The 24,623-nt window shown below is 38.4% G+C and overlaps 1 protein-coding gene across 5 annotated transcripts in view; it reads right to left on the bottom strand.

Annotated features, from left to right (window-relative positions):
* GPR63 (G protein-coupled receptor 63) overlaps window positions 1-24,623 on the bottom strand; it is a 173,704-nt gene that overhangs the window by 91,446 nt on the left and 57,635 nt on the right. For 4 of the 5 annotated variants that reach the window (XM_055135909.1, XM_055135908.1, XM_055135910.1 and 1 more), the window contains one exon: window positions 6,620-11,902. The exons of the other annotated variant lie outside the window; for it this stretch is intronic. In XM_055135909.1, coding sequence (XP_054991884.1) covers window positions 10,493-11,752 — 1,260 coding nt within the window. In that variant the 5' untranslated portion in view covers window positions 11,753-11,902 and the 3' untranslated portion in view covers window positions 6,620-10,492. Of the gene's footprint in view, window positions 1-6,619; window positions 11,903-24,623 lie in introns of those variants that run through there. 5 annotated transcript variants of the gene reach the window in all.

The following is a 24,623-nucleotide window of genomic DNA, read 5'->3' on the forward strand; positions in this document are numbered from 1 at the left end:
TTCTACCTGCTATTACTAATCTGCCTTTCACTGCTCTGGGGCTACACCATGTGTCATATTCTCTCTCTACTTGTCTTTTTTTTTTCTTGCTTTTTGGGTCACACCCGGCGATGTGCAGGGGTTACTCCTGGCTTTACACTCAGGAATTACTCCTGCCGGTGCTCAGGGGATCATAAGGGATGCTGGGAATCGAACCCTGGTCAGCTGTGTGCCAGGTAAAAGCCCTACCCACTGTACTCTTGCTCCAGTCCCTCTTCTTCTACTTTTGAAGTCTGAATTCCAGCAAATTTAAGATCAGATGTAGCCACGGATAGACTTGCAGGAAAGAATAGAGGACCATATCAAAAGCATGATTTGCAGAGTCAAAAAATTATATGTACCATTCTTAGGGTCCGCTAGATCAAGCAAATAAAAATTCAGTATACTCATCCCCCTCCCTAGCTTAGGCCAGAAAACCTCCACAGTACTTTATTACCAGACCAGGAAGCAGGTCTCTACAGTGGGCAGATGTGGAACAAGCTGCTGGTCTCAGCCGTTGCCTCTTGACATCTATGCTTTGGATATGTCCAATATGATTTTTAGCATGAAGCGATTCATTTCCAGACTTTTGGAAATACTGTTCTCGGTGAATCATCCTAAAAGGAGCTGGAAAATACTAAATAAGCACAGTACCCTGGGATTCCTCACCAAGATCTCCAGGGAGCTTAGTGTCTAGTGGGAGAAAAAACCCTCCGGGGAAAAGATGGGGCTAGAAAATCTAAACTTAGTTTATGTCTTGTTTCAGCTTTCAGTGGGCATCAGTGGGCAATCTTTGTTAGACTGCATTTGTTTTCCTTCAGTGTGCATTTTTTCTCTGCATTTATATTTATGCAAAGTTCTTGCCCTAGAGATAGCTCAAATAGAACTTGCTACTTAGCAATAGTAACTTTAACACATTAATATGAGATATTGTGATGTTCTGCCATCTAAGTTAATCATAGTTTTCTTTGGAAGCTGAATATAACCTTTGGAGAAGTTGTGCAAGAAAGCTCCATTTTTTCATCCTGTAAGATGAAAAATATGTAAGAAAGATATCTTCTGGGTCATTTTTAATTACCTTGTTCATTAGATGATTTCTGAAGAAAAGGTGTGAGCAGAAAGAAATTACCTGGCTACTTCTGGTTCTTTTGGTCTAAATCTAGAAGAAAATGACACCCAAACTTACACTAGAATGCTTGGGTGTGTAGACCAGTTTAGAAATTTAGGAATTTTCAGAAATTTAAGTCCAGACAGAGAGAACAAACAACTGGTTCACACACTGGTTAACAACACTTCCTGGTTTCATGTTCAAGAACGATATGACTTTTGTCCATAAGCTCAATGGCTTTTGGGTGCTTGAGCTTGGGTAGTGAACCAAATTTATTTTCTTTAAAATATGAAAAATTTGATTCTACTTTATACTAATATAACTACTACTTAAATTAAGGTACTTTCTAGGCTCACTTCTCTACCTCTATCCTCCTGATCACTGGTTTTCTCAAACCTTGCAATATCCTATATCTCACCAAATTCAGCTAGAGTAAAAAGAACTCTGGATTTGGAAACTTTTGAACTGAACTCGAATTCCAATTCTACAACCATCTGTTGTGAGATTTGGGTAGGTAATTTTTTTTTAATACTTATTTTTGTTTTGGGGGGGCACACCCAGCAGTGCTCAGGGCTAACTTTCATTCTTGGTCGGGATCCGGGGACCATCTGTGGTATCAGGGATTAAGCCTGGGGTGGCTGCATGTGAGGCAGACACCCTGCTTGCCATTCTATTGCTCTGGCCTCTCCAAACCCTTTTTTTTTTTTTTTTTTTGCTTTTTGGGTCATACCTGGCGATGCACAGGGATTATTCCTGGCTTGTGCACTCAGGTGGGCTGAGCAATAGCACAGTGGGTAGGGCATTTGCCTTGCACTCGGCCGACCTGGGTTTGATTCCTCCGCCCCTGTCAGAGAGCCCAGCAAGCTACTAAGAGTATCTCGCCCGTGGCTCCCCATGGCGTATTCAATATGCCAAGAACAGTTACAAGTCTCACAATAGAGATGTTACTGGTGCCAGCTCGAGCAAACTGATGAGCAATGGGATGACAGTGATACAGTGATTTTTGTTTTTGAGTCACTGTGTGATACAGAGTTACAAAGCTGATCATGGTGGGGTTTCAGTCATACAGTGTTCCAACACCCATCCCTCCACCAGTGTACAGTTCCCAGCACCAGTGCCTCCTGCCACTCTAACGCCAGCCTGTCTCAGTGGCAGGCAATTTTCTTCTTTCTCTATATCTGACTCTCTCTATCTCTGTCTTTTACCTTTGAGGCATTATGGTTTGCATTACACTACTGAGAGATTATCATCTTTGTTCCTTTACTTGTTTTCAGCACACAGATCTTATCCAGAGTGATCATTTCCAAGTATCTTTGTCATGGTAGTCCCTTCTCTATTCCAACTACCTTTGCCCTCAGCATTTGAGGTAGGCTAGGAACTGTGGACCAATCCTACAGCCCTTGTTTCTACTGGCCCTGGGTATTGATCTCATATTGGTTTTTTTTTTTAAATATATATCCCACAAATGAGTCCAATCACTCTATGTCTGTCCCTCTCCTTCTGACTCATTTTATTCACCATGATATTCTCCATATGCATTCATATCTAAGCAAACTTCATAACCTGACTTTTCCTAACAGCTGCATAGTATTCCTTTGTGTAGATGTAACGTAGCTTCTTTAATCAGTCATCTGTTCTCGGGCAGTCAGGCTGTTTCCAGATTCTAGCTATTTTGAACAGTGCTGCAATGAACATAAAAGTGCAGAGAGCATTTCTGCTGTTTTTGGGCACCCAGGGTATACTCCCAGAAGTGGTATTGCTGGGTTGTATGAAAGTTCAATTTCTAGCTTTTTGAGGAATGCCTATATTGTTTTCCAAAAGGGCTGAGCCAGTTGGCATTTCCATCCACAATGAAGAAGAGTCCCTTTCTCCCCATATCCATTGTTCTAAAACTGTTCTTTCAGATTGCACTCATCTATGGTATATAGAATAACAGAGTGGGAGACTAACACCCAAGAACTGTAGAAATAAGTACCAGGAGGTTGACTCCATGGCTTCGAGGCTGGCCTCACGTTCCGGGGAAAGGTCAACTCAGAGAAGCGATTACCAACTACATTGTAGTCCAAGGCCATGTGGGGGAAGGGAGTTGCGGGCTGAATGAGGGCTAGAGACTGAGCACAGCGGCCACTCAACACCTTTATTGCAAACCACAACAGCTAATTAGAGAGAGAAAACAGAAGGGAATGCCTTGCCACAGTGGCAGGGTGGGGTGGGGGGGAGATGGGATTGGGGAGGGTGGGAGGGACACTGGGTTTACGGGTGGTGGAGAATGGGGACTGGTGAAGGGATGGGTTCCCAAACTTTGTATGAGGGAAGTATAAGCACAAAAGTGTATAAATCTGTAACTGTACCCTCACGGTGATTCTCTAATTAAAAATAAATAAATTAAAAAAAAATTACTTGTGACTTGAAGCAATATAATTACTATGTCACTGGTACTGTGGACTTACCTATAACTTTTAACAGATTTTGATAAAATGTAAAAGTGACAGAGATAAACGTCTTAAATGAATCTGTAAATTCATTGATAATTTTCTAATTTTCTAATCAATCCTACTTTTTATTATCTTTTAAAAATTTAATTAAAATTTTAATTAATTCCAAAAAAAAAAAAAGAAATGTAGTCTAGATCTCACATGACTGTGACTGTGAAGGAATTATGTATTCTGCCAGTTATTATTTTTATTGTAATTTATTTTCCATCAGAATAGAGACACCCCTATATTAAAAAAATCAAGCAAACAACAACAAAAAAAAACTGTTCTTTCATCTGCTGAAAAGGCTATGTGTATTTTAAAAACGTTAATAGTGGTATTTTTGCAAGACGGCTAGGTAAAAAAAATTCATTAACAAAAATATAAATAATGTTGTGTACTAATATTTCAATTAATTAATATTCTAGCATTAACTGGCACCTTAAATGACTGACATTCTAAGTCAGGTTGAAAGATAACTGGTGATGAAGCAAGTGAAGCTGGCACAAGGATCATTCATAATGCTCCTAATTCGATCTCACAGTCTGGGCTTCTCTGTTTGTTTTTGTCATCAAATACTCTCCAACAATACAATCATTTATCTAATCAACCATATTAAAATGAGTAACTGCAAATAAATCAATATTGCAAATTCCGAATTGATAGGTTGTTACTGCATTTATATATTAGTCCTGTAGGTCAGTTTATATTAGAAGATGTCAACATTATTTTGATCCCCAACAGCTGATTTCTCCTTGACACCTAAATTCTAGTTTTCCCCACCTCTCCAGTCATTGTTTAAAAACAAACATTTACTAACAATATTTACTTAATGACAGTGGACCTCAACATTGAGGGCAGAGATTGCAGCTGGCTGGGGCAAATAACCATTTGTGAGGGTTGAATCTGAACTCCTGGGCCAGTTTCTTTTTATTTCTTACAGGATTTGCGCAGGTGCATCCAGAAAAGAACATAGAATTCTTACATTGGTCCCTCCAACATCTTAAGTCCCACTCACCTGTGTCAAGCTTCATGGTCTCTATATTCTGTGCCCCAACATTGGTTACTATAAATAAATACCAAAGCTTCAGACAAATTAGTACATAATTGAGCCTCAATTGTGTATCAGATTATACGTAGGCCTTTCTAAAAGGGGTTAGGAAACACAAGCAATTTAGGTGCTTGAATATTTGTGTCCCCATATTTCTGCCACAATTAAGATCTTTGAAGATTTTGTGATATTAGATCTGTTGACTCAAACTCCAAGGGGCCATAAGGCGATCTCATTTCTGACAGCCAAATACAAATATGGCTAGATTTTTGTATCAATATTCAGAGCTTTGCATGTAAGTTTTGCTCCTATTATTATTATTTGATTTAAGGAGTAATAACCATACCATGAGAAACTTAGTAAATATTTTGAATGGTTCAATTCTGTTATCAGAGAATAACAGGGGCAAGGTGGCCCCTTCTGAATCTAAGAATTGCCTGGAAAGTCATTTAAATTATCTCCTGGGAATAGTTTACTCATAGAATATATGTGGAAACGCTGTGGATTTAAATAGAGTGCTTTGACAATAACTGGTCAAAATAGTATTCATCAATATAATTATCACTATTATCATACCTTTAAACTGAGACATATAGTTGCCATTTAGAACTTAGGGTTTTAGTTCTCTTTTCACTTGATGACAATAGGTAAATATATTTTTAACTTACATAAGAAGATTGATTTACAAAAGAAGCTTGTCATTGAATTTTTATTTCAGAATACCTGAAAGGCTAGCAAAATAGAGGAATCTGTTGAATTTAATCATATCCACCAGGAAAATAATGAGTTGCAGTGAATTCCTTAATAAGAATCTTTGGAAGAACCTTCTACCGTTAGTGTCAAATGCAATTAACTTTAATGTCAAAACAAAAATTGAAAACTCAAGGCTTTTGTTATTTTGGGGGTCATATCTGGCAGTGCTCAGGGAATACTCCTGGCTCTGCACTCAGGGATCACTCTTGGTGGGACTCAAGGAACCATATAGGGTGTTGGGAATCGAACCCAGGTTGGCTAAGCAGAAGGCAAGTATCCTTACCCATTGTAGTATGGCTCCAGTTCCCAAAATGGAAACTTTCAGATACAAATAAATTGTACTCCCTATGAATTTAAAAATGGATTTTAGAAAGGCATTAGATTTTTAAAATGGAAGAGCAATATAAAATCACTTCATTAAATTTGGAGACGACAATGACATTGCTTTGCCAAGTGTAATCCAATTTTAGATGACTCAGCAGAAACATTGTCATGACTCTTCTAGATAGAATTTCTTAACTGTTTCTTAGTACTAATAGGTTTTGCACTTTAACTACTATGAGAACTTTTAAAGCTACAATATATATTCATAAGCACACTGACTCTTCTGAAGAACTAATTTGAAAATAAGAACCAGCTCTTAGAACTCAGCTGAAAATAAGAACCCAAAGAAAGCAGGACTTGATTTTTAATTTAAGAGAAAGTATTACTCATGACAAATATTTCTGAGATAAGTAGCCCCTTAGAAAAAAAAACTCCAGTTTTGGAAATGTTAAATCTTTATTCATTTTCTTAACCAGTATTACTTTTCCTAGTTGTAATATTATACACAAGTCACCACTCTTTTGATTTTTTGATTATTACAAACCAAAATCCAGGGCTTGTTCCTCCGTACAGATGAACTGTATTGTAAAATAAATTAATCTTCATTACAAACAAAGGACTAGTACCAACACATATCTATGAGATGTATTACCATTTACCTATAATAACAAACATGTGCCCTGACAGTTTTATTGTTATAAAAAGTTTTCAATGAAGGCGGTTTATCGGTTCTGTCATAAAAATAAATTTTAAGTAGGTAGTCCTTTACCTTAAAATTGTGGCAGAATACAAGGTCAGGCAAGTGAATTTTTCCTGTGATATATGCATAAATATTTTCACATAAACAGAAGAAGAATTTAAGAAAAATTAAATTTGTCAGCAACAGAAATGCACAGAGTAACAGAAAATTATTTTATTTTCTTCATGCTTTCATTGAACATAACTGGCATAAACAGAGCAATAGGAATAGGTTGAATCTTTACATTCCCCTCTTACTGTTCAGAAAGTTACATACAATAAAGTTATCTCACTAGGAGTAGAGAAGGTATCAGAGTAATTATACTCCTGAGAGTCATGACCTTCAAATATTAAACCACTCTTTATTGTTCTGCTGTGAGACTCTGTATATTAGCTGAATTTTGTCAGCTGAAAGAATGTAAAACCAACACTGGCCAGATCCAGAACTAACACACATGGCAGCAAATGAGGCACAAAGATACGGAGATTTTCCTCTTGATGTGGACTACCCAGGTGCCAGGAGATGACTTCAAACATAAAACCAACATTTTTTGTATGAAACTGCTAATATTTAAAGGGATAGAGGAGTACTTCTTTAAAGTATGTTCTTAAATTAGAATCAGGCAGAATACTCAATCCTATGAAGAACTGCATTTCTGGGTGCAACTCCAGAACTACTAGCCCAAGGGACCTGCATTAAGAAATACCCCTGGTAATATATTCAGTCATTCATACCTGTCAGAGTTTGAATATCACTACTCCAGACTATTTGGGATTTCTTTTGAACTTTCTTTTGCCCATAAACACTGCCCTAATTCTTCCATGCTTCTACTAGCCAAAAAGGAAAACATAAAAAAAAAAATTCTGATTATGTCAATCAGCAGTGATAATAGTGGTATTTTTCCCTTAAAAGAGGGAAATAGGCAGCATATGATTTTGCACCTAAAGTTTTCACATTACAACATAGCACTTTTTTTTAAAAAAGCTTTAAAATGTGTACATGATAAAAAAAAAAGTTCAAAATTATTTGTAAACTGTCATCGGATCAAGATTACCCAGTGTTAAGAGAACTGCTGTTCAGTGTTGCTGAATTCTCTAAGGCCCCTCATAGTCTTCTTTCACAAGTACCAAATGTCAGCAGGCACGCTGGTGCTTTCATCACGTGATGCACTGCCAACCACGCGGGCAGCACAAAGGGTCCCCCCAGACAGTACATAAAGAAGGACAAAGCAAACAAAGCTGTTTCAGCTCCAACCACATGGCTCAAGGCCTAGCGCCAATGTAGAAGAATACATATCAACGGACTTCCCTTAATAAAGTCTACTTACAAATATCCTTATTTAATATCTGCTTGAAATCCAGTTTATACTGAAATTAGAAAGCATGCTACACTTCACTGTACTGCTATATCTACAACAGTGTTTAAATTCTATAAGGTCCCTGTAGATCAAAACAATTTTATCTGTGAAAAATAGAAATTCAAAACCAAAGAGGTAGGTGATTATCATCAGAAGATGATCCTGAAACAAATGTTGAGTCATATGCTTTAGTCTCCAAAGGCTTGTTTCAGTGGAAATAATCTTTCTCATGTTCCATGTCAATTACTTAGGTTTTTCTTGATGGCATCAAACCCCCAACGCCTTAACTCCTGATACAATGTTTTGTGTTCCTCAGACACTGAATTTTTAGAAATAGCAGATGAACAAAAATGTAAGGAAATAATACTGGAGACCAAAGAGTGATGCTGATGTCAGCAGGACTCTTTAAAAATCTTTACTTTCACATGGAAAGAAGTGTCTTAGATTTGGGGTAAATCCTGGGATTTTTATTTAATCCAACTCTCCAGTTTTCCAGTGAAGAAACAGGCTCCCACTTTGCTGTTGGCTCACAGAGCACTAAAATCCAAAAGTTGTGAAATGCCAAAAGGCATTCACCGTTAACTCACCTATTGATAAAGCTCAGGACACAACTAAGAGGCTACAATTTCAGATCCTGAGGCCTTGCTTAGCCCAAATCCCATTCCTGTTGGCTGCTTTATGAAGTGTGCCAGAGTTTCAGAGAGAATTGCAACAAAGGTCCTGGATACACTGGCTGAGAGAGGCAGGGATCAACACACAGACCATCAGCAAGACAAAAACAAAACTCTCCAGACCTGCTCTACTAACACTTGCTCTATGCTTCTCTATAGGAGCCGATCTTCACATGCACAAGTGCCAGCTGTGCTCTGGGCAAGCACTGGAGCGACAAGATAGTTCTGCCCAGAACATTCAGAGGCACCGCTGAGTGGCCGAAAAGCTTTAAACCTGCAAGGCAAAAGAACTCTGTACTGCTATTCTGAACTTTTCAGTCAAGTGTCAACCAAAAATAAAAATTGCCTGGTTTCTTTTTAGCCTTCTTCATCTAAGATTTGTCCTTAGAAAAAGGAGTGGGACTTTGTCTTTTTGTTTTTCCAGACTGTTTTTTGAATACCTTCACATTTTTGTAACAAAAATAAGGGAGCTATTTTTTTTTAAAGGCAGTCTTAGTCTAAAGTGTGAAAGGTTACAAAGAGTTCACTGTTGACTATGAAACTTCACAACCTGCCTGAAGTGTGTGCCGTGTGGCTCGGCAGAGCAGCGCAGGTTCTGAATGCAGACAGATCTGAGGGTCAGTGCCACCACTAACCTTGAGGAGTTTTGTCTGAGATGTGCTTTCTTTATCTGTAAAAAGTAAGAAATACTACCTCACTCAATAAAACTCTGCACAATACCTAGTACATGAGTGCAACAACTGTCTTTGTACTGGTCTCTGCAAATTCTTGAGTGAAAGAACCACTACAGCCAACGCCAGCTCTGGACTGACTGACCCCATTTACTTTTCCAAGGGAGTTCTGTCTCCTTGCCCTGGCCCTACTGCTCTAAGAAATTCCTATTGTGCTTAGACAAGATTCTACATTTTTATGTTTCTACTTTAAAACTGTACATGCAGATAAAACATTTTTTAAACTATCTTCTTAGGAATTATAATGCAATGTTTCCTAAAGCACAACATGTCAGGTAAAAAACAATCTTGAAAAACATGACTTAATTAGTTTGTACATTGTTCCTTAAAGTGCACCAAAGTAAATCTTAATGACCTTTAAAATGTCACTAACTCCCTTGGGTTGTTCTTTTTTAAAAACAAAACTACATTTTTATCTGAGATGTATGCGGGGTGGTGAGGTTTTTTTCTTTTTCTTTTTTTGGCTCCAATGTGATGGCATAAAGCAGCAATATCTTCCAGGAAAAAAAGAAATTTGATGCACTAAACTAATAAGCAAATCTTAGCAGCATACAAAACACCTACAATTCTATGTAACTGCAGGCTCAGTAAAGCACAATCTTAATTCCTACCACAAAAACAAAATCAATCAAGAGAAAAAAAAAATCTTCTCGCCCAATAGGATGATTTCTTTTGAACCCTGGAGTTAATAATTTTTCTATTGTGTATCCTTAATGACAGAATTACAGTTGACCGGCATTCTTCCTTTACACTGCTCAAGCACACACAGACACTCACACACCCCATGAAAAACAAGGAAGTACAGAAGGCATGTGAAAGAAAATGCAAAGTCAAAGAACAACCATCACTTCAGTTTTTGTTCATATTTCTGGCAACATATGTAGTGCTCAGGGCTTACTCCTGGCTCTGCACTCAGGGGTCACTCCTGCACGACTTAGGGGAGCACTTGGGGTGCTAGGGATTGAACGCAAGTCAGCCATGTGCAAGGCAAATGCCCTACCCACTGTTATATCTCTCCAGCATTTAACGCAGCAAGAGGAGCTCTGCCTGTGCTAAAACTGGATAAGAACTTAAAACTCTTTTAAGGAGACAGTTGTCTTTCTCTAATGATCTGTACATAAAAATAACCATCCTGTTTTAGCTGGACAGGAAACATAGCTTTGCATTATATACTCTGTAAATAATAATTAAAAAATGTAAACTCAAAAAAAATTAAAAAAAAGAACAACCACAACCGTCAACCAAAATGACACGCAGTTCCAAGAGTCACACCACTGTCCGATGTTCTGAACACACATAGACAGCACTGGGGCGAATCCGGCGCCGAGTATGACCGGGGAGCTTCGGCAAAAACTTGAAGGACTTCGGCATCATGTCCAAGCAGGCGTCATGAAACTTCTTAATCCTCCAGTAGTAGATCAGTGGGTTCAACGCGGACTTGAGGTAGCAGAGCCAGAGCAGCCAGGTGCTAATCTCAAAAAAGTTGTGCTGGTAATAAACCTGCTTACTGAATGTTGCCACAAGGCTATAAGTGGTAAACGGGGCCCAGCAAACTATGAAGACGGCAAAGAGAATCAGGATGGTGGTGAAGGCACGCGTTTTAAAGCCCATGTCGACACTCATCTGGAAGGGTCTTTGGAGACTCATCAGACCCAGTTTGCTCGCCTGGCTGAGGCATATGCCCTCAGGGTAGCTATGGATCCTCAGGGCATTGTGCCGAAGCGTGTTGAGTATCCCCATAAATGAGTACAGTATCACCAAGAAGGGTATGAAGAAAGAAATGAGAGAAATCAAAATCACATAAGCCTGGTATCCCGGGTTAGTGGTGTACCCAAATACACACTGCGGGGCTCGGGAAGGTATCTGCAAGTCAGGGTTTCCTACAGCCAAAGGAAAAGCTATACAAAAAGAAGTCGCCCAAGAAACTGCAATCAGAACTTTAGCCCTATATGGATTCAGCTTATCCTGTTTCTGCACTATAATAAGGAACCTATCAATACTTATGATGAGCAGGATGGCTACTCCTTCTATCACAAACATCCAAAAGAACATAGCAGACATCCTACAAAAGAATTTCCCAAAAATCCATCTGGTAGTAATGATAGTTACCAAGGCAAAGGGCATGTTCAGCACTGCAAGTAACATGTCTGCAAATGCCAGGCTGGCAAGGAGAATGTTAATTGCAGATCGCATGGCAGCTTTTTGGTAAACCATGAGGCAGACCACCAAGTTCCCCAGAAAAGACACAAAGAGAATAAATATCATCACAGCAGAAAGGATGATCTGGAGAGGCAAGTTGAGGCTCTCAAAAGCGGCCGGCGTTGGGGATACAGCTGTGCTATTCACCACCAAGGAATTCATCCCAGTGGGAGTCATGGTTTCAAAACTGTATCTGAGCAGCGGGCCAATGCTAGGATGCTGGAATGGTGGCGGGACCGTCATATTCCTGTACGTGTTTTCATATACTACGAATGTGGTATTGGATGCCCCAGCATGAGATGCGGTCAACATTGCTGACAAGACCATGGTTTCTGTCACATGGGAGTTGCCATCAGAGATGTGGATGTCTCTCAAGCATTTCAACCCAGAGCAGCACAATCATGTTTCACTGAGAATCCTTGAAACATATTCCGGACAGCAGACAAGAAGTCCCATCTTCCACGGGAGTTCTTTTGCCTGAAAAGAAGCCCAAAACACAAGTAAAGGAAAAAAATTAGTTGCTGTTTTCTTTATTTTTGGTAAATAACACTGGATTCCTTACCTTCCATCATGAAGGGGTTCAGACTTTATAAATTCTTTAAAAATACTTGTCTCTAGCCACTTGAGCATCAAAATATTGTCATTGTGCTGTTTATTTCTAATCAATCATGGCAGAAATTCCATGGCATTCACACACAAAGTGAAAAGTGAAGAGAATCAAAGTATATATCCTTTCAAATAGTTATATCTGGTTTAATTTTCCATAGCAGCATGGTCACTATTAACACAGATTTTACCCTCTGATTCTCCTGTCACTAATTCTTACCTCTTTTCTCTTTTATTAGAAAGGACATTCTTTGGATTTCTGGGTAGAATTCTTTAACAAATTCCAAAGACTGGGAAAAATAAATGCATACAAGTTTAAAACAGCACTGAAAATACATTATTCTGAGTCAGTCACTGATTTTGAAGCAAGTGCAAAAAGTTAATTTACTGTGGTATGAAGTATGGGAGCATCATATCTGGAGAGTCAAGATCCAAAACTGTAGCTAAATCACAGGTGCCTGCTGTATTTGTTATTTCTCAATGTTTTGCTGTTAAGGATTGCCTTTAATGAGAAGAGCAAAAATCTGCCGTTATTCTACTGTCACTTTAGAGTTTAATTTTTTGTCCTGAGTAGATTTTATTTATCTTCACATATTTACCTTAAAATACAGAATGTATCAACATAAACTGCCAAAGCGAATTTCAAAATATACTAAACCACAAAGGTCAACTGAGGAAGAAGCAATGATAGCTAGAAAGCTTTACACTATTAACACATATTTATTAACACATATTTTACCTTCCCATTCTCTTATGATATAAAATTTTTCTTTCTTTTTTTTTAAAAAAGAGTTTGAGATGGTCTAACTTCATCAAAACCCTGAATGAACAGTTTGAGACTCTTCCTGTTCCTGAAGTAAGCAGATATCATTGGACTACACTAGCACTTGACAGGGACAAATGGAGATATTACTGGTGCCCACTCAAGTAAATCAAAGATCAACAGGATGACAAGTGATACAAGTGATTTTTTTTTTTTTAAATAGAGACCTATCTCTTCAATGTTCAGCTCAGTAGTATTAAGGGACCATGCAGTGTTAAAGATGAAAGATCGAGGCCTTGTACCATCTGGAATACTTTTAACAACCATAAGTCTTCAGATTTACACACACACACACACACACACACACACACACGAGCATAAAGGCACACATAAGAGTGCAGTCTACCTTTAAGTAATACACACTTAGTTTCATATGTTAATTTTCAATGCTGTACACTGAGATGCACTTAATAGTGCACAGTTATTTCCATTAAAAGTAGAAATATGAGAAAATAAATTTTCTTGGCCATACTGAGGAACATAAACAAAAGGTGAAGTTAGTCCCAAAAAGAAGGTATTAATGAAAAAGATGTTAGATATGCACATGTTATCATAATGCCTTTACGGTATAAAAAAAAACCTAGCAATGTCTATAAATCTTGTAAATCAATTATCTAAATATTTATTCAAGTACCTATTATGTGCCAGACACTAGAAAGAAAGCAATGGATGAAGGGTCTTGAATTCCACACAGTGAGTAAGGGATTAAAAAAATGTTTCACAGCAAAAAGCAGATGGTGGGGTGTTTACTGCCTAGACATAACAGAACACAAAACTTATTTCTCTTCAACACTTCCAGAAACAGACTTAGAAGAAATTGCATATCCTCAGAAAGACTCTGAATTCAAAGATAAGTTAACACAAGAAGTGCAGGAAAATCGACTGAGAATTTTCATGTATACTGGAGCTTCCTGGAACTGCACCTCCATGCTGGGCCTTTCTCGAGCAAGCCCATGAAACCAAACACCCTCATTCTTATCAGTGTAGAGCTAAATACCAGGGAGATTTGGTGCATGTCTGTACATTCAACACGAGAACCTTACTCCCTTCACCACCTGTTTCCAAACTGCCAGCAGTCAGGCAATTGCAATCCATGTTGTACAAAAGAGCAACTCAGTATGTTCAGTAATTAAAATTCCTAAAGGAAAGATCTCCAGATGTGAACATCTGGGAGTACCACCAGAAAAATGCCAGCTTGGTGCTCTGTCACCTTATACATTCTGAAGTCTGAAACAATGAGCACAGATTGAAAAATGCCTTTGTCCTGATACAAATAGTGCTTTCTATCCCTTTCTTGTACTCTTGGCTTCTCAGAATGTAAGTCTCTCAGGGCCGCTTCATTTTCTTACTCAGAAGTGCGACAGGCAAAGCAATGTTTTAAAATTATAGCAGCAATTATATTTAAAAGTTTTTTCTTCCCAGGAATTACCATCAAAAACAATTGCAAACGGAAATTTCTTTGAATTTTATTTAACACTTAAAAAAAGTTTTATATTTTAATTTTATGTACCAAGGAAATGAAACAGTAACATTATGGAAACATTAGAAAATTAGCAGAAAATTCACTTAGTATTCGGTAATTATTTGCATAGCAATTCTAAGTTGAATTTAATCTGGCCGTTATTTGCCACTTGGTGAAAACTTTTATATTTTTCTAGAAAGATAAAACTGAAATTACAGGTGAATGTGTGCATATGTTTGCATATTAAAACATCCACACACATATTCATCCTGCATCTTATGCAAAACACATGTGGCAGAAATAAATAGACCTACAATTACTATCTTCTTACAGCAGTATAGAAACAATGTTGTGGTAATCAAATTATGTTTTATGTTTTGAGCATGCCAAAAGTCACAATTACTGGGGCTTTTGTGGTTGGAATGGGCAACACAGTCTGAGGATTCCTCTTGGTCTCCACACCTTATTTGCTATTGCAATGCTTCCTATCAGGGGTAGGAAATGTCCAACTCAAGAACATAGAAGGCCCTTAAAAATTATGTGGCCTGAGAAAATGATAATCAGAATACAAAGATGCCCCATTGACTGGGAGAGAATATTTGCCCACCATTCATCTGGTAATATCCAAGATATATAAATAACTGGTAGGATTTTACAAGAAATAAAACACCCAATCCCATCAAAAATTTGGAGAAAAATGAAAAGATGCTCCTTCAAAGAAGACAAAAGGTCAAATGGCAAGTGAAATAGTGCCCTGCATCATTAATCAAGAAAATTCAAATCAAAACAAAAATGAGATGTTATCTTACATCACAAAGACGGGCACACATCAAAAGTCACACCAAAAAGAACAAGAATAACCAATAAAAACAATAATAACAAGTGTTGGCATGGATGTAGGGAAAAAGGGTCCTTCCCTTACTGTTGATGCTAATATCAACTGATCTAGCTTTTTTAGAAAACAACATGAACACTACTCAGAAAACTAGAAATTGGGTTTATATATGATCCAGCAACTGTACTCCTTGGAATATAACCCAAGGGCATGAAAAGGAAATACAGAAAAGATAATTGTGCTATGTCCGTAACAGCATTATTCATAGTGGCACAAGCCTTGAAACAACCCAAGTGCCCAAGAACATATGATGGGATAAAGAAGGTATAGTACATATACACAACAGAATACTCAGCCATAAGAAAATCTGAAGTCAGGCAATTTGCTACTCCATGGATGAATTTGGAGAGTTACCATGCTGAATGAAATTAGTGAGAAAGAGAGGGGCAGATACAGTATGATCTCTCTCATATGCAGGATATAAAAGAAACTATTAGGAAAATAAAAATGTCCAAAGGCAATAGAAACAAAGGACAGAAGAACTGGTCTTCAGTAGGAAGCTTGTCACCTGGGACAGGTCAAGGTGGGAACACTAACGTGGCATAATGACACCCTGTCAGTAACAGTACTACAGACCACAGAGCCTAAGGAAGAACAACAACAACAAAAAAACAAAAGGTACCCACCATACAGGCAGGCCTGGGGCTGGAAGGGAAACAGGATATTGGTGGAGGGAAATGGGAACTGGTGTTGGTATTGCTGAAACTCAATCATGAGTAACTTTTTAAGCCACTGTGTCTTAATTAATTAATTCATTTTCTTTTAAATTATGTGGTCTGGCCATGGTTCTTGATGGGACACACACATATACTTCTCATTAGCGCCCAGATCCTGCAGGCATTTTATGGCGCACAATAACGTTATAAATATCCAAATGGTTCTTGGAAGAAAAACGTTACCCCACCCCTGCTTTAGATACTTATTTTTGTCCCATGGAAAAAAAAATCCCTCCTGGGAAGCAAAGATTGATTCTATTCATCTCATTGTCCCCTATTACTACTGTGCTTTCTACAGCTCAATAAATATCTGGTGAATTAAATTTGTTTGAACTGTGCTTTGTGAGTTTATGAGATTTCTTTTTACTCATTTTAGTATTTATTTATATGATAAATGAGTATAATTTTTAAGATCATCAAATGAGTTTTGAAATGACAAACTCTCAGACCCTATACAACCCCTGACTGTTCTATTACAGTTATTAAAGGTTGGCATTTTAATTCTTTAAAATATTTTCAAGCAGTTATTTATTTATCTGTATAATAAGAAATGACTGCTTTTGAATTTGTCAATGCTACATATTAACTTCTAATTTCACATTAGACTAGATAAGAGCTTAGCTATCACAGCAGTTTTGAACTTACTTCTCTCCATCATTTAGTCTACCAAATCTTTATTTGAAAGTTCTGAATTATAGAAGAAGTGAACATTTGCATAACTATAAGTAGTAATATTTACTTATATGCCAACAGACTGCTTTTCTTTCTGTATAAGTTCTGAATTTCCTAGAATTGGTCATTTATATTTTATTTCTAAAAATAACTCAATCATATTTGTTCTCTTTCAGATAAATTTTATACCTATGGGACAGATTTTATAACCGAGAATATTACTGTGAAAAGTTAAATTTATCCACTAGTTTTACCTTGGAATCATATCCTTGCCCTTTTGTCTCTTTTTGAAATGATTATTTTCTGGGTCTGTGAAACAAAAGACATCTCTTTTTTTTTAAATTTTTTTTATTGAATCACCAAGTGGAAAGTTACAAAGTTCTCAGGCTTATATCTCAGTTATACAATGCTCAAACACCCCCCCCCCCCGTGCGTGAGTGATAATTTCACTTCCTTTTCTCTTTACCTTGATTACATTCCAAATTTCAACACACAACTCACTATTGTTATTAGAGTTTCAAAACAGACTCACTATTTTTGTTGGAATTTATCCCCCAAGAATACAGCTCTATTAACAAGGAAATATTTGATAATAAGTTTTCCACTGATGAGAGTGAAGAGATAAAATGTCACGCGGCCGCAGTAGCGGCCTCGCAGTTTACAATTTCTGTATTATACTAATTAAGTCCGTGGAGATTTAAGTTGGAAAATGAATCATTTCCCTTCCTGGAACAGCATGTTGCAAAAGCTTAGTTCACAGTCTCCATACATGGGTGCAAGCACTTGCTGGAACCCCAAATCCTAAAGCTGTCTCTGGTTCCTGCTCATTCCACATCCACCGGCTGTGCAGAGGCATGGGCACCCGGGCCGAAACCAAGCCGGAGCCGAGCACCGGCCCCGGCTCAAGACATCTCCTTAGTGCTATGCTGAATCCTCTTTTTTTGCCTTAAGCTCCTGTCTTCTGTATGGCCTGTCTTTCACTTCACTGCATCCTTCCATAATTACTTATTTTCTTCCTCCCTGGGCATTTCCCCCCCAATTACTTTGATGTTATTATGTTTGGTTTTTTTGTGCTTTTTTGAGGGCGGGGTGTGGGGTGTGGGGTGGATGGCCACATCCAGTAGTGTTTGCTCTGTGCTCAGGTGTGATCCTTGGCAGTGCTCAGGAAAACATATGTAATGCTGAATCAAATCCTGTTGGCAACAAGCAAGGCAAACGTTTTAACCCCTGTCCTCTCTCCTACTTTCAAACACATTTAAAGAAAATAACACAATGGAGGTAAAATTTGGACCCCTCTATGTTTGAATAGAATTGTTTTGGATTGGATTTCTCAGCTGGAAACAGTGTAGTCTGAAAATACTGAAGACTTATTCTGCATCAGTGGGTCTAAAAGTTAAGGATATCTAAGAATATGCCAAAAACAGTTAACAAGTTTCACAATGGAGACATTACTGATGCCCGCTCGAGCAAATTGATGAGCAATGGAACAGACAACAGTGCTCCAGTGCTGCCTAAGAACCAACTGGAGCACAGTTAAAACAGACTGCTGGGCCTCTGCCTCTCCACTTCTGCAGTCTGGGATGGGACCCAGAATTTGCATTTCTGAAGGAAAGAAAAAGGTCAGTTGAGGACTTTAAATTCCAAGCTCAAGGAAAGATGAAGCTCCAGAAAGCTTCTTTAACCACAGAAAAGAAAAAATAAGAAAAAAAAAAAAAACCTTTTATCTCCTGTAGCCCCAGAAAAAAGATTTCTTAAAACTAAAACAAGGACTAATCCTGTGGGCGGATATATACTGCAATGCAAATTAGATTCCCAACCTCACAGAGTCTTTTCTGCTAAAGTTAGAAAACTGATTAAGAAGTGAAGACCTGCAAGGTAGCATATGGGGATACTGATAAGGCGAAGGACCTTGTTAGGCAGACTAGAGGCCATTGATTGAAATCACCTTTCCTCTAAGATCTAATGAGGTTCTGTTCTTTCCCCGCAGAAGCAGGAAGAGCGTCATCAAAAACCTAACTTCTTATACTGTGGATCATGACCCCACGTGGGGTGATGGAACTTTTCAAAAGTTATTTTAAAATAATTTTCTTTATGATTTATTATCAGTGAATAAAGTTTTGAATAGATATTTTATATGCTTCTTTAATTAGGCTCACATAATATTTCTCAGGCAAAATGTGGGGTCGAGTGGAAAGTTTAAGAGGCCCCAAAGATGAGATCTGGAGCAGCTGCGCACAAAACGCAGAAACTGAAGAAGATATCGGGGAGCACTACCAGAGAAACATCTGCTCCTTAAAGACTATGATCCGGGAGGCCTACTCACCCACTTTGGCACCCAGCGGCTTCTTACAGAAATGCATCTAGACTGTGAACTGAGCTAACATACCAGAAATCCAAAACTGCGTGGCCGCATATAATCTTCATTCTCAGCAATGGAAAATAAATTATTAAATGATGCTTTTCAGCAGGTTTGACTGTTGGGGGAAAATTCCAAATAATAATAGTGAGTTCTCTGTTGAAATACTGAATGTATTCAAAGTATAGAGAGAATAAAGTGAAGATCATTAGCCACTCAGGTGGGTGAGTGGGTGTGCGGGGGTATATTGGGGTTCTAGTGATAGAACATTTGCACTGGTGAAGGGATGGGGGTTTGATCATTATATGACTGAGACTTAAACCTGAAAGCTTTGTAACTTTTTTCACGGTGATTCAATAAAATAAATTTTTAAAAAAAAAATCCTAAAAAAAAAGAAGCCCCAATCTAAAATTTGTTTCTCACCAGGAACTTTCTGTTCGTCCTAAGGATCCTGCCTCCCTACTTCTATTGCTTCTGTAAGACTCAAGAGAGTGCAATTCCAAGTAGGACCTAGAAAGAAATACCATCTACTTTTCTTAATGCAAGTTTTTCTTTTCCAATTTATACAGACAGAATCTAGAGCATATACAAGGAATTCATAACTTTTTGTACCAAAAAACTATCCAAAGACTTTGGCAGAACAGAATGTTTAATTGAAATTATCAGGTAAGATCTACTCCACTACCTCTATCCCTTGGTAGAATCTGGAGGACACTGTCTCTTCACCAAGGTTTTGAATGATACATTAGTTTAGAGGACCATAGGCATCCTTGAAGATCTCTGCAGTAGCCCTTTCTGAGGACAATGGATGACAATATTTAATAATGTTATCCAGAAATAGGGTCACTGAATTAAATGGAGATGACAGTATTCTGGTGATAGTGTCTAAAAGCAAGTGACTATCATTACCATAATAAGCAAGTGTAAAGGCTGTAACCAAAATATCTGATACACAGAGACTACTGGTTTTTGATCAAGGTATCTATTTCTGAGAGGCTGGAGCAATAGTACAGCATGTAGGGTATTGGCCTTGCATACGACTGACTGGGTTCGATCCTGGGCATCCCAATTGGTCCCTAAGCACTGCCAGGGGTAATTCCTGAGTGCAGATCTGGGAGCAATCCCTGAGCACCACTGGATGTGACACAAAAAGGAAAAAAAAAAGGTATTCCTGAGAGAAATACCAAACCCTGCATGATCTGGAAAAAAAAAATGTGTAGGAACAAGTTTGGGAATTGACTGAGTGACTATACTTTTCTGCAAACTGATCTAGGAGATCTTAAATAGTAACTTTCATCACAGGCAAAATTTTTACTGTAAATCTTCCCCTTAGTCTTTTCCCAAAACCTGCAGCTATCAGCAGAATTACAAAATACTAGGGAAGGAGAAATATCTAGATTTTCATGAAATTGATGGATATGGCTCTGAAGTGTCACTCCTTCCTGAAAATACCCAGTGGTGGTATTTTCAACTATTTAGAGTAGGGTCTATGGAGAGACTGTAATTATGGATCTATGCTCAAATCTAACTCACTCAATCCAGAAATCATGCCATCATTATTTTCCCACTCCTGAAATAGAGTTGAAACAGACATGCTCCCTAACTGACAGATTTCCTTAGAATCCTCTTACTCCTCAATAATCCTCTGACCTCAATAATCCTGTATAAAACAAGGGCTCCAAACAGGAAAAACACCAGGCACAATTTTTTAAGAACTACTACTGTCTTTGAAAATAACAAACCAAAAGCAACACTTCATTCCTGAAATGATCACAGGCACTATGGTCACCACCAAGGACTTGAAGGATGAGAATGATGATTCCAATCCAACTTGCCTATATAGACTTGTTTTTTTTTTAAGATGGATTTCATAGAATACAGATGCTGTGATTTCATTGCTGGAATTAATCAACAAATTCCTTGGCATGTGGTACACAGCTACTGATCATGGAACCTACATTCTTTGTCCATGTTAGCAAAGACTACTTGAATGTTTCTCTTCCAACTGGCACCTTGTTATGTCATCTGTGTTCTAGCATGCTATCACAACCTAGTTCACATGGAATTTGATTGTTTTCACCCCCTAAATAAATCACAACACATACCTTTAGGATATTAGAACAAAAGTAAAATGTGACTATTCCATATGAACTTGAGATTGTGTTACCTCCTAAAGCCATAACTGGATATAATGGCACACTTAGAAGAAGTGGTATATATAAAATCAAGCCTGTGGGTCCTACACACACAGAAAGGTAGCATGAGCTAGTGGAAAATCTTCACAAAGTTCTTTTTCATTCATCAAACCTCTTATCAAACTTCACCGATGGCTTGATTAAATGTGTTCGATGGTTAGTTAACTGAAGAAGAAGATATCGGGAGCACTACCAGAGAAACATCGTGATCCCTGTGTTGGAGCAGCATTGCATTCTTGTAACCTTGCTTAAATCACCCAGGCCACTATCTTAGTGTAGCAAATTAAAGGGATCATAGAGGGGCCAAAAAGATCAGTAGAGGGATTAAAGTATTTACCTGGTATGCAGTAGACCCTAATTAGATCCCCAACACTGTATATGGTCTACTGAAACACCACCAGGAACACCTCAGCACTGCAACATAAGGCCCCATGCCCCTTACAAAAAATAAAAATGAAAAGATTGTGTACCATGGTCAAAAAGAATTAATCTGTAGGAAGTAAAGATGGCTCAAAACACACAAGTCAATAAATGTTATATTAATGGAATGAAAGTTTAAAGTCATATGAAATTTAAGCAAATGCAGAAAGCGTCTAAAAAAATATATACCTTCATATAAAATCTCTCAGCAATTTTTACATAGGAGTGCAGCTCATAGTAATGAAAGTCATACAAGGCAAGTTCAGAAATAGTATCCTACTCAAAGGTGAAAAATTAAAAGGCTCTCATTGATAAGGAACAAAACAAAGACAAAGAACTCTCATCAACCCTATACAATATAATACTGAAAAGTTCTACCTACAGCAATTGTCACTGTCACCGTCATCCCATTGCTCATCTATCAATTTGCTCGAGCGGGCGCCAGTAACGTCTCCATTGTGAGACTTGTTACTGTTTTTGACATATCGAATATGCCATGGGTAGCTAGCCATGCTCTGCTTTGCGGGCAGGATACTCTCAGTAGCTTGCTGGGCTCTCTGAGAAAGGCAGAGGAATCAAACCCGGGTTGGCCGCGTGCAAGGCAAACGCCCTACCCACTGTGCTATCACTCCACCCACAGCAATTACTCAAGAAAAAGAAATAAAAGGCATAGAGGTTAGAATAAAAGTAAAATCGTCTCTACTTGCCAATGACACGAATTTTTATAAAAATAACCCAATGATCAGTTAATTCCCATCCCGTGCCCCAGAAAGCAAGCAGATCTAATTTCAGTGAAGTCTCATGATGTAAAATTAAGATAATGAAATTTTAAAAACCAGACCTGAGAGATTACACAGCAGGCAATGTGCTTACCTTTCACACAACTAACCCAAGTTCGATTCCAGTCCTGCATATGCTCCCCTAAGCCACATCAAGAGAAATCTCTGAGGACAGAGAAAGTCAAGACAAAGACCTAAAAACCACCAGATACAGCTCAAAAAAACAAACCTCCCAAATTTCAAAAGTCAAGAAGGAAGTACTTCCATATCCTAGTGATCTAAAATAAATTATCAAAAAGTGAAACTGGGAAAAAGAATTCTATTTAGAGTAGCACAACATGTAATCTAGTAGCTGAAAGACCTATACATTTTAAAAGTATAATTTTATTCAAGGAAACTGAAAGAGACCTAAACAAATGGAAAGATATGTATTGGAAAAATAATATTGCAAAGTTATCCATATTACCCAAAGTGATCTACAAAATCACCACAATCCATATTAAGATAAAGGCAGAATGCCACACTATAGGACTGTACTAAAAGTTATTTAAAGTAGCTGGAATGGCTTATAAAAGAGAAAGCATTACCAAACTACAATACATTACAACAATGATCTCTCTCCAGTACTTTTACTGCTATGTCCAACTAATACCTTTATTATAGGCTACCAAGGAAGTATAAAATTTCAAAGACAACCAGGCAGTATTTTCCTTTTTTTTTTGTTCTTTGTTTTTTTGGGTCACACCCGGCAATGCACAGGGATCACTCCTGGCTCTGCACTCAGGCATTACCCCTGGCGGTGCTCAGGGGACCATATGGGATGCTGGGAATGGAATCGGGGTCGGCCGCATGCAAGGCAAATTCCTTATCTGCTGTGCTATTGCTCCAGCCCCCAGGCAGTATTTTTCAATGTCAAAAAGCAATTTAATATTATTGCTGCAATTCTGTATTACAGAAATTACAGCAGAAATATACAGATAAGAATATTTATTCCAGTCATCTGGGTTTGATCCCTGGGGTGCCAGAGTTGGAGGAGGCAGACAGAGGATCTTGTTTCCAGGACTCATTGAGCCTGGAGTCCAAAGTCACAAAGTTCTGCTTTACATGGTTCTGTGGGGCTTCACTCATGCATGAGGTTCGGCCCAAGTGTCCAAAAACAGCCTGAATTGTGGCAGTGGCTAGGTAGTGGAGGTAGTGGAGGTCAGCCGGTGAGGTATTTATCTCATCACACCATAAGACACTTAATACCCATTTTTCCATAATTTCCGCACCATAATTGATGGGGTTCAAATATGGTGTGAACCATGGGAACACCGCTAAGGGTGATTAGAGGCTGTCCTAAAAGCCTCCATCCCTCTCAAAGAGCCTGGTAAGCTATCGAGAGTACCCTATCCGCATGGCAGAGCCTAGCAAGCTACCCATGGCGTATCTGATATGCCAAAAACAGTAACAACAATGGGCCTCATTCGCCTGACACCAAAAGAGCCTCCAATATGGCAGCGTTAAGGATGAGCAAGGAGAGGCTGATAAAATCTCAGTGATGAACTAGACTGCCAAAATGAAGAAAGACTAAAATGATTGTCTGTACTTTCAATGCATGTACACTGGCAGTGGAAACATCCATCGAGGACCTGATGATGCAAGCACAGATCAAGTATGACATCATTGGTCTGACTGAAACGAGCATTGATCACATCACGTCATTTTTGACACTGTCGAAGAACTGTTCCTCAGAACATGCGACAATAGAGGCGTTGGTAGCATCCGTGTCCTTGTCAACAGGAACATGGCTATGAGCATTGATTCATTCGAATGCCTAACAACCTGAATTGGACAATTATGCTTGAATAGATGTGGCTCACTGCCAGCAGTTTCTATCTTCGTCGTCTACGCACCAACATCCAACTACGATAAAGAAGAAATTGAGAGGTTCTACATAGGCTGGAGAAGTTCTATAAAGAAGACCACACTTCTACAAGATCATTGTCAGTGATTTTAATGCCAAGATGGGACCGAGAAGGTCGCCCAAAGAACTCCATATTGGGATCCATGGCCTAGAATGGAACGGACTGGTTGAGAGACTGTCTGAATTTATCATGTCGACCAAGACATGATAAATTATCCTTGGTAACTCACAATTCCAGAAGGCCGAATCTAAACACTGAACATGGGAGTCTCCCTGTGGACAGTTCCACAATGAAATTGAGCACATAATATTCAATCAAAGGTTTTGCCTGACCAATGTCGCTGTTGTCCCAAAATTCCAAACAGGAT

Source organism: Sorex araneus, chromosome 4 (genome assembly GCF_027595985.1).
Source record: "Sorex araneus isolate mSorAra2 chromosome 4, mSorAra2.pri, whole genome shotgun sequence".
Taxonomy (NCBI): domain Eukaryota; kingdom Metazoa; phylum Chordata; class Mammalia; order Eulipotyphla; family Soricidae; genus Sorex; species Sorex araneus.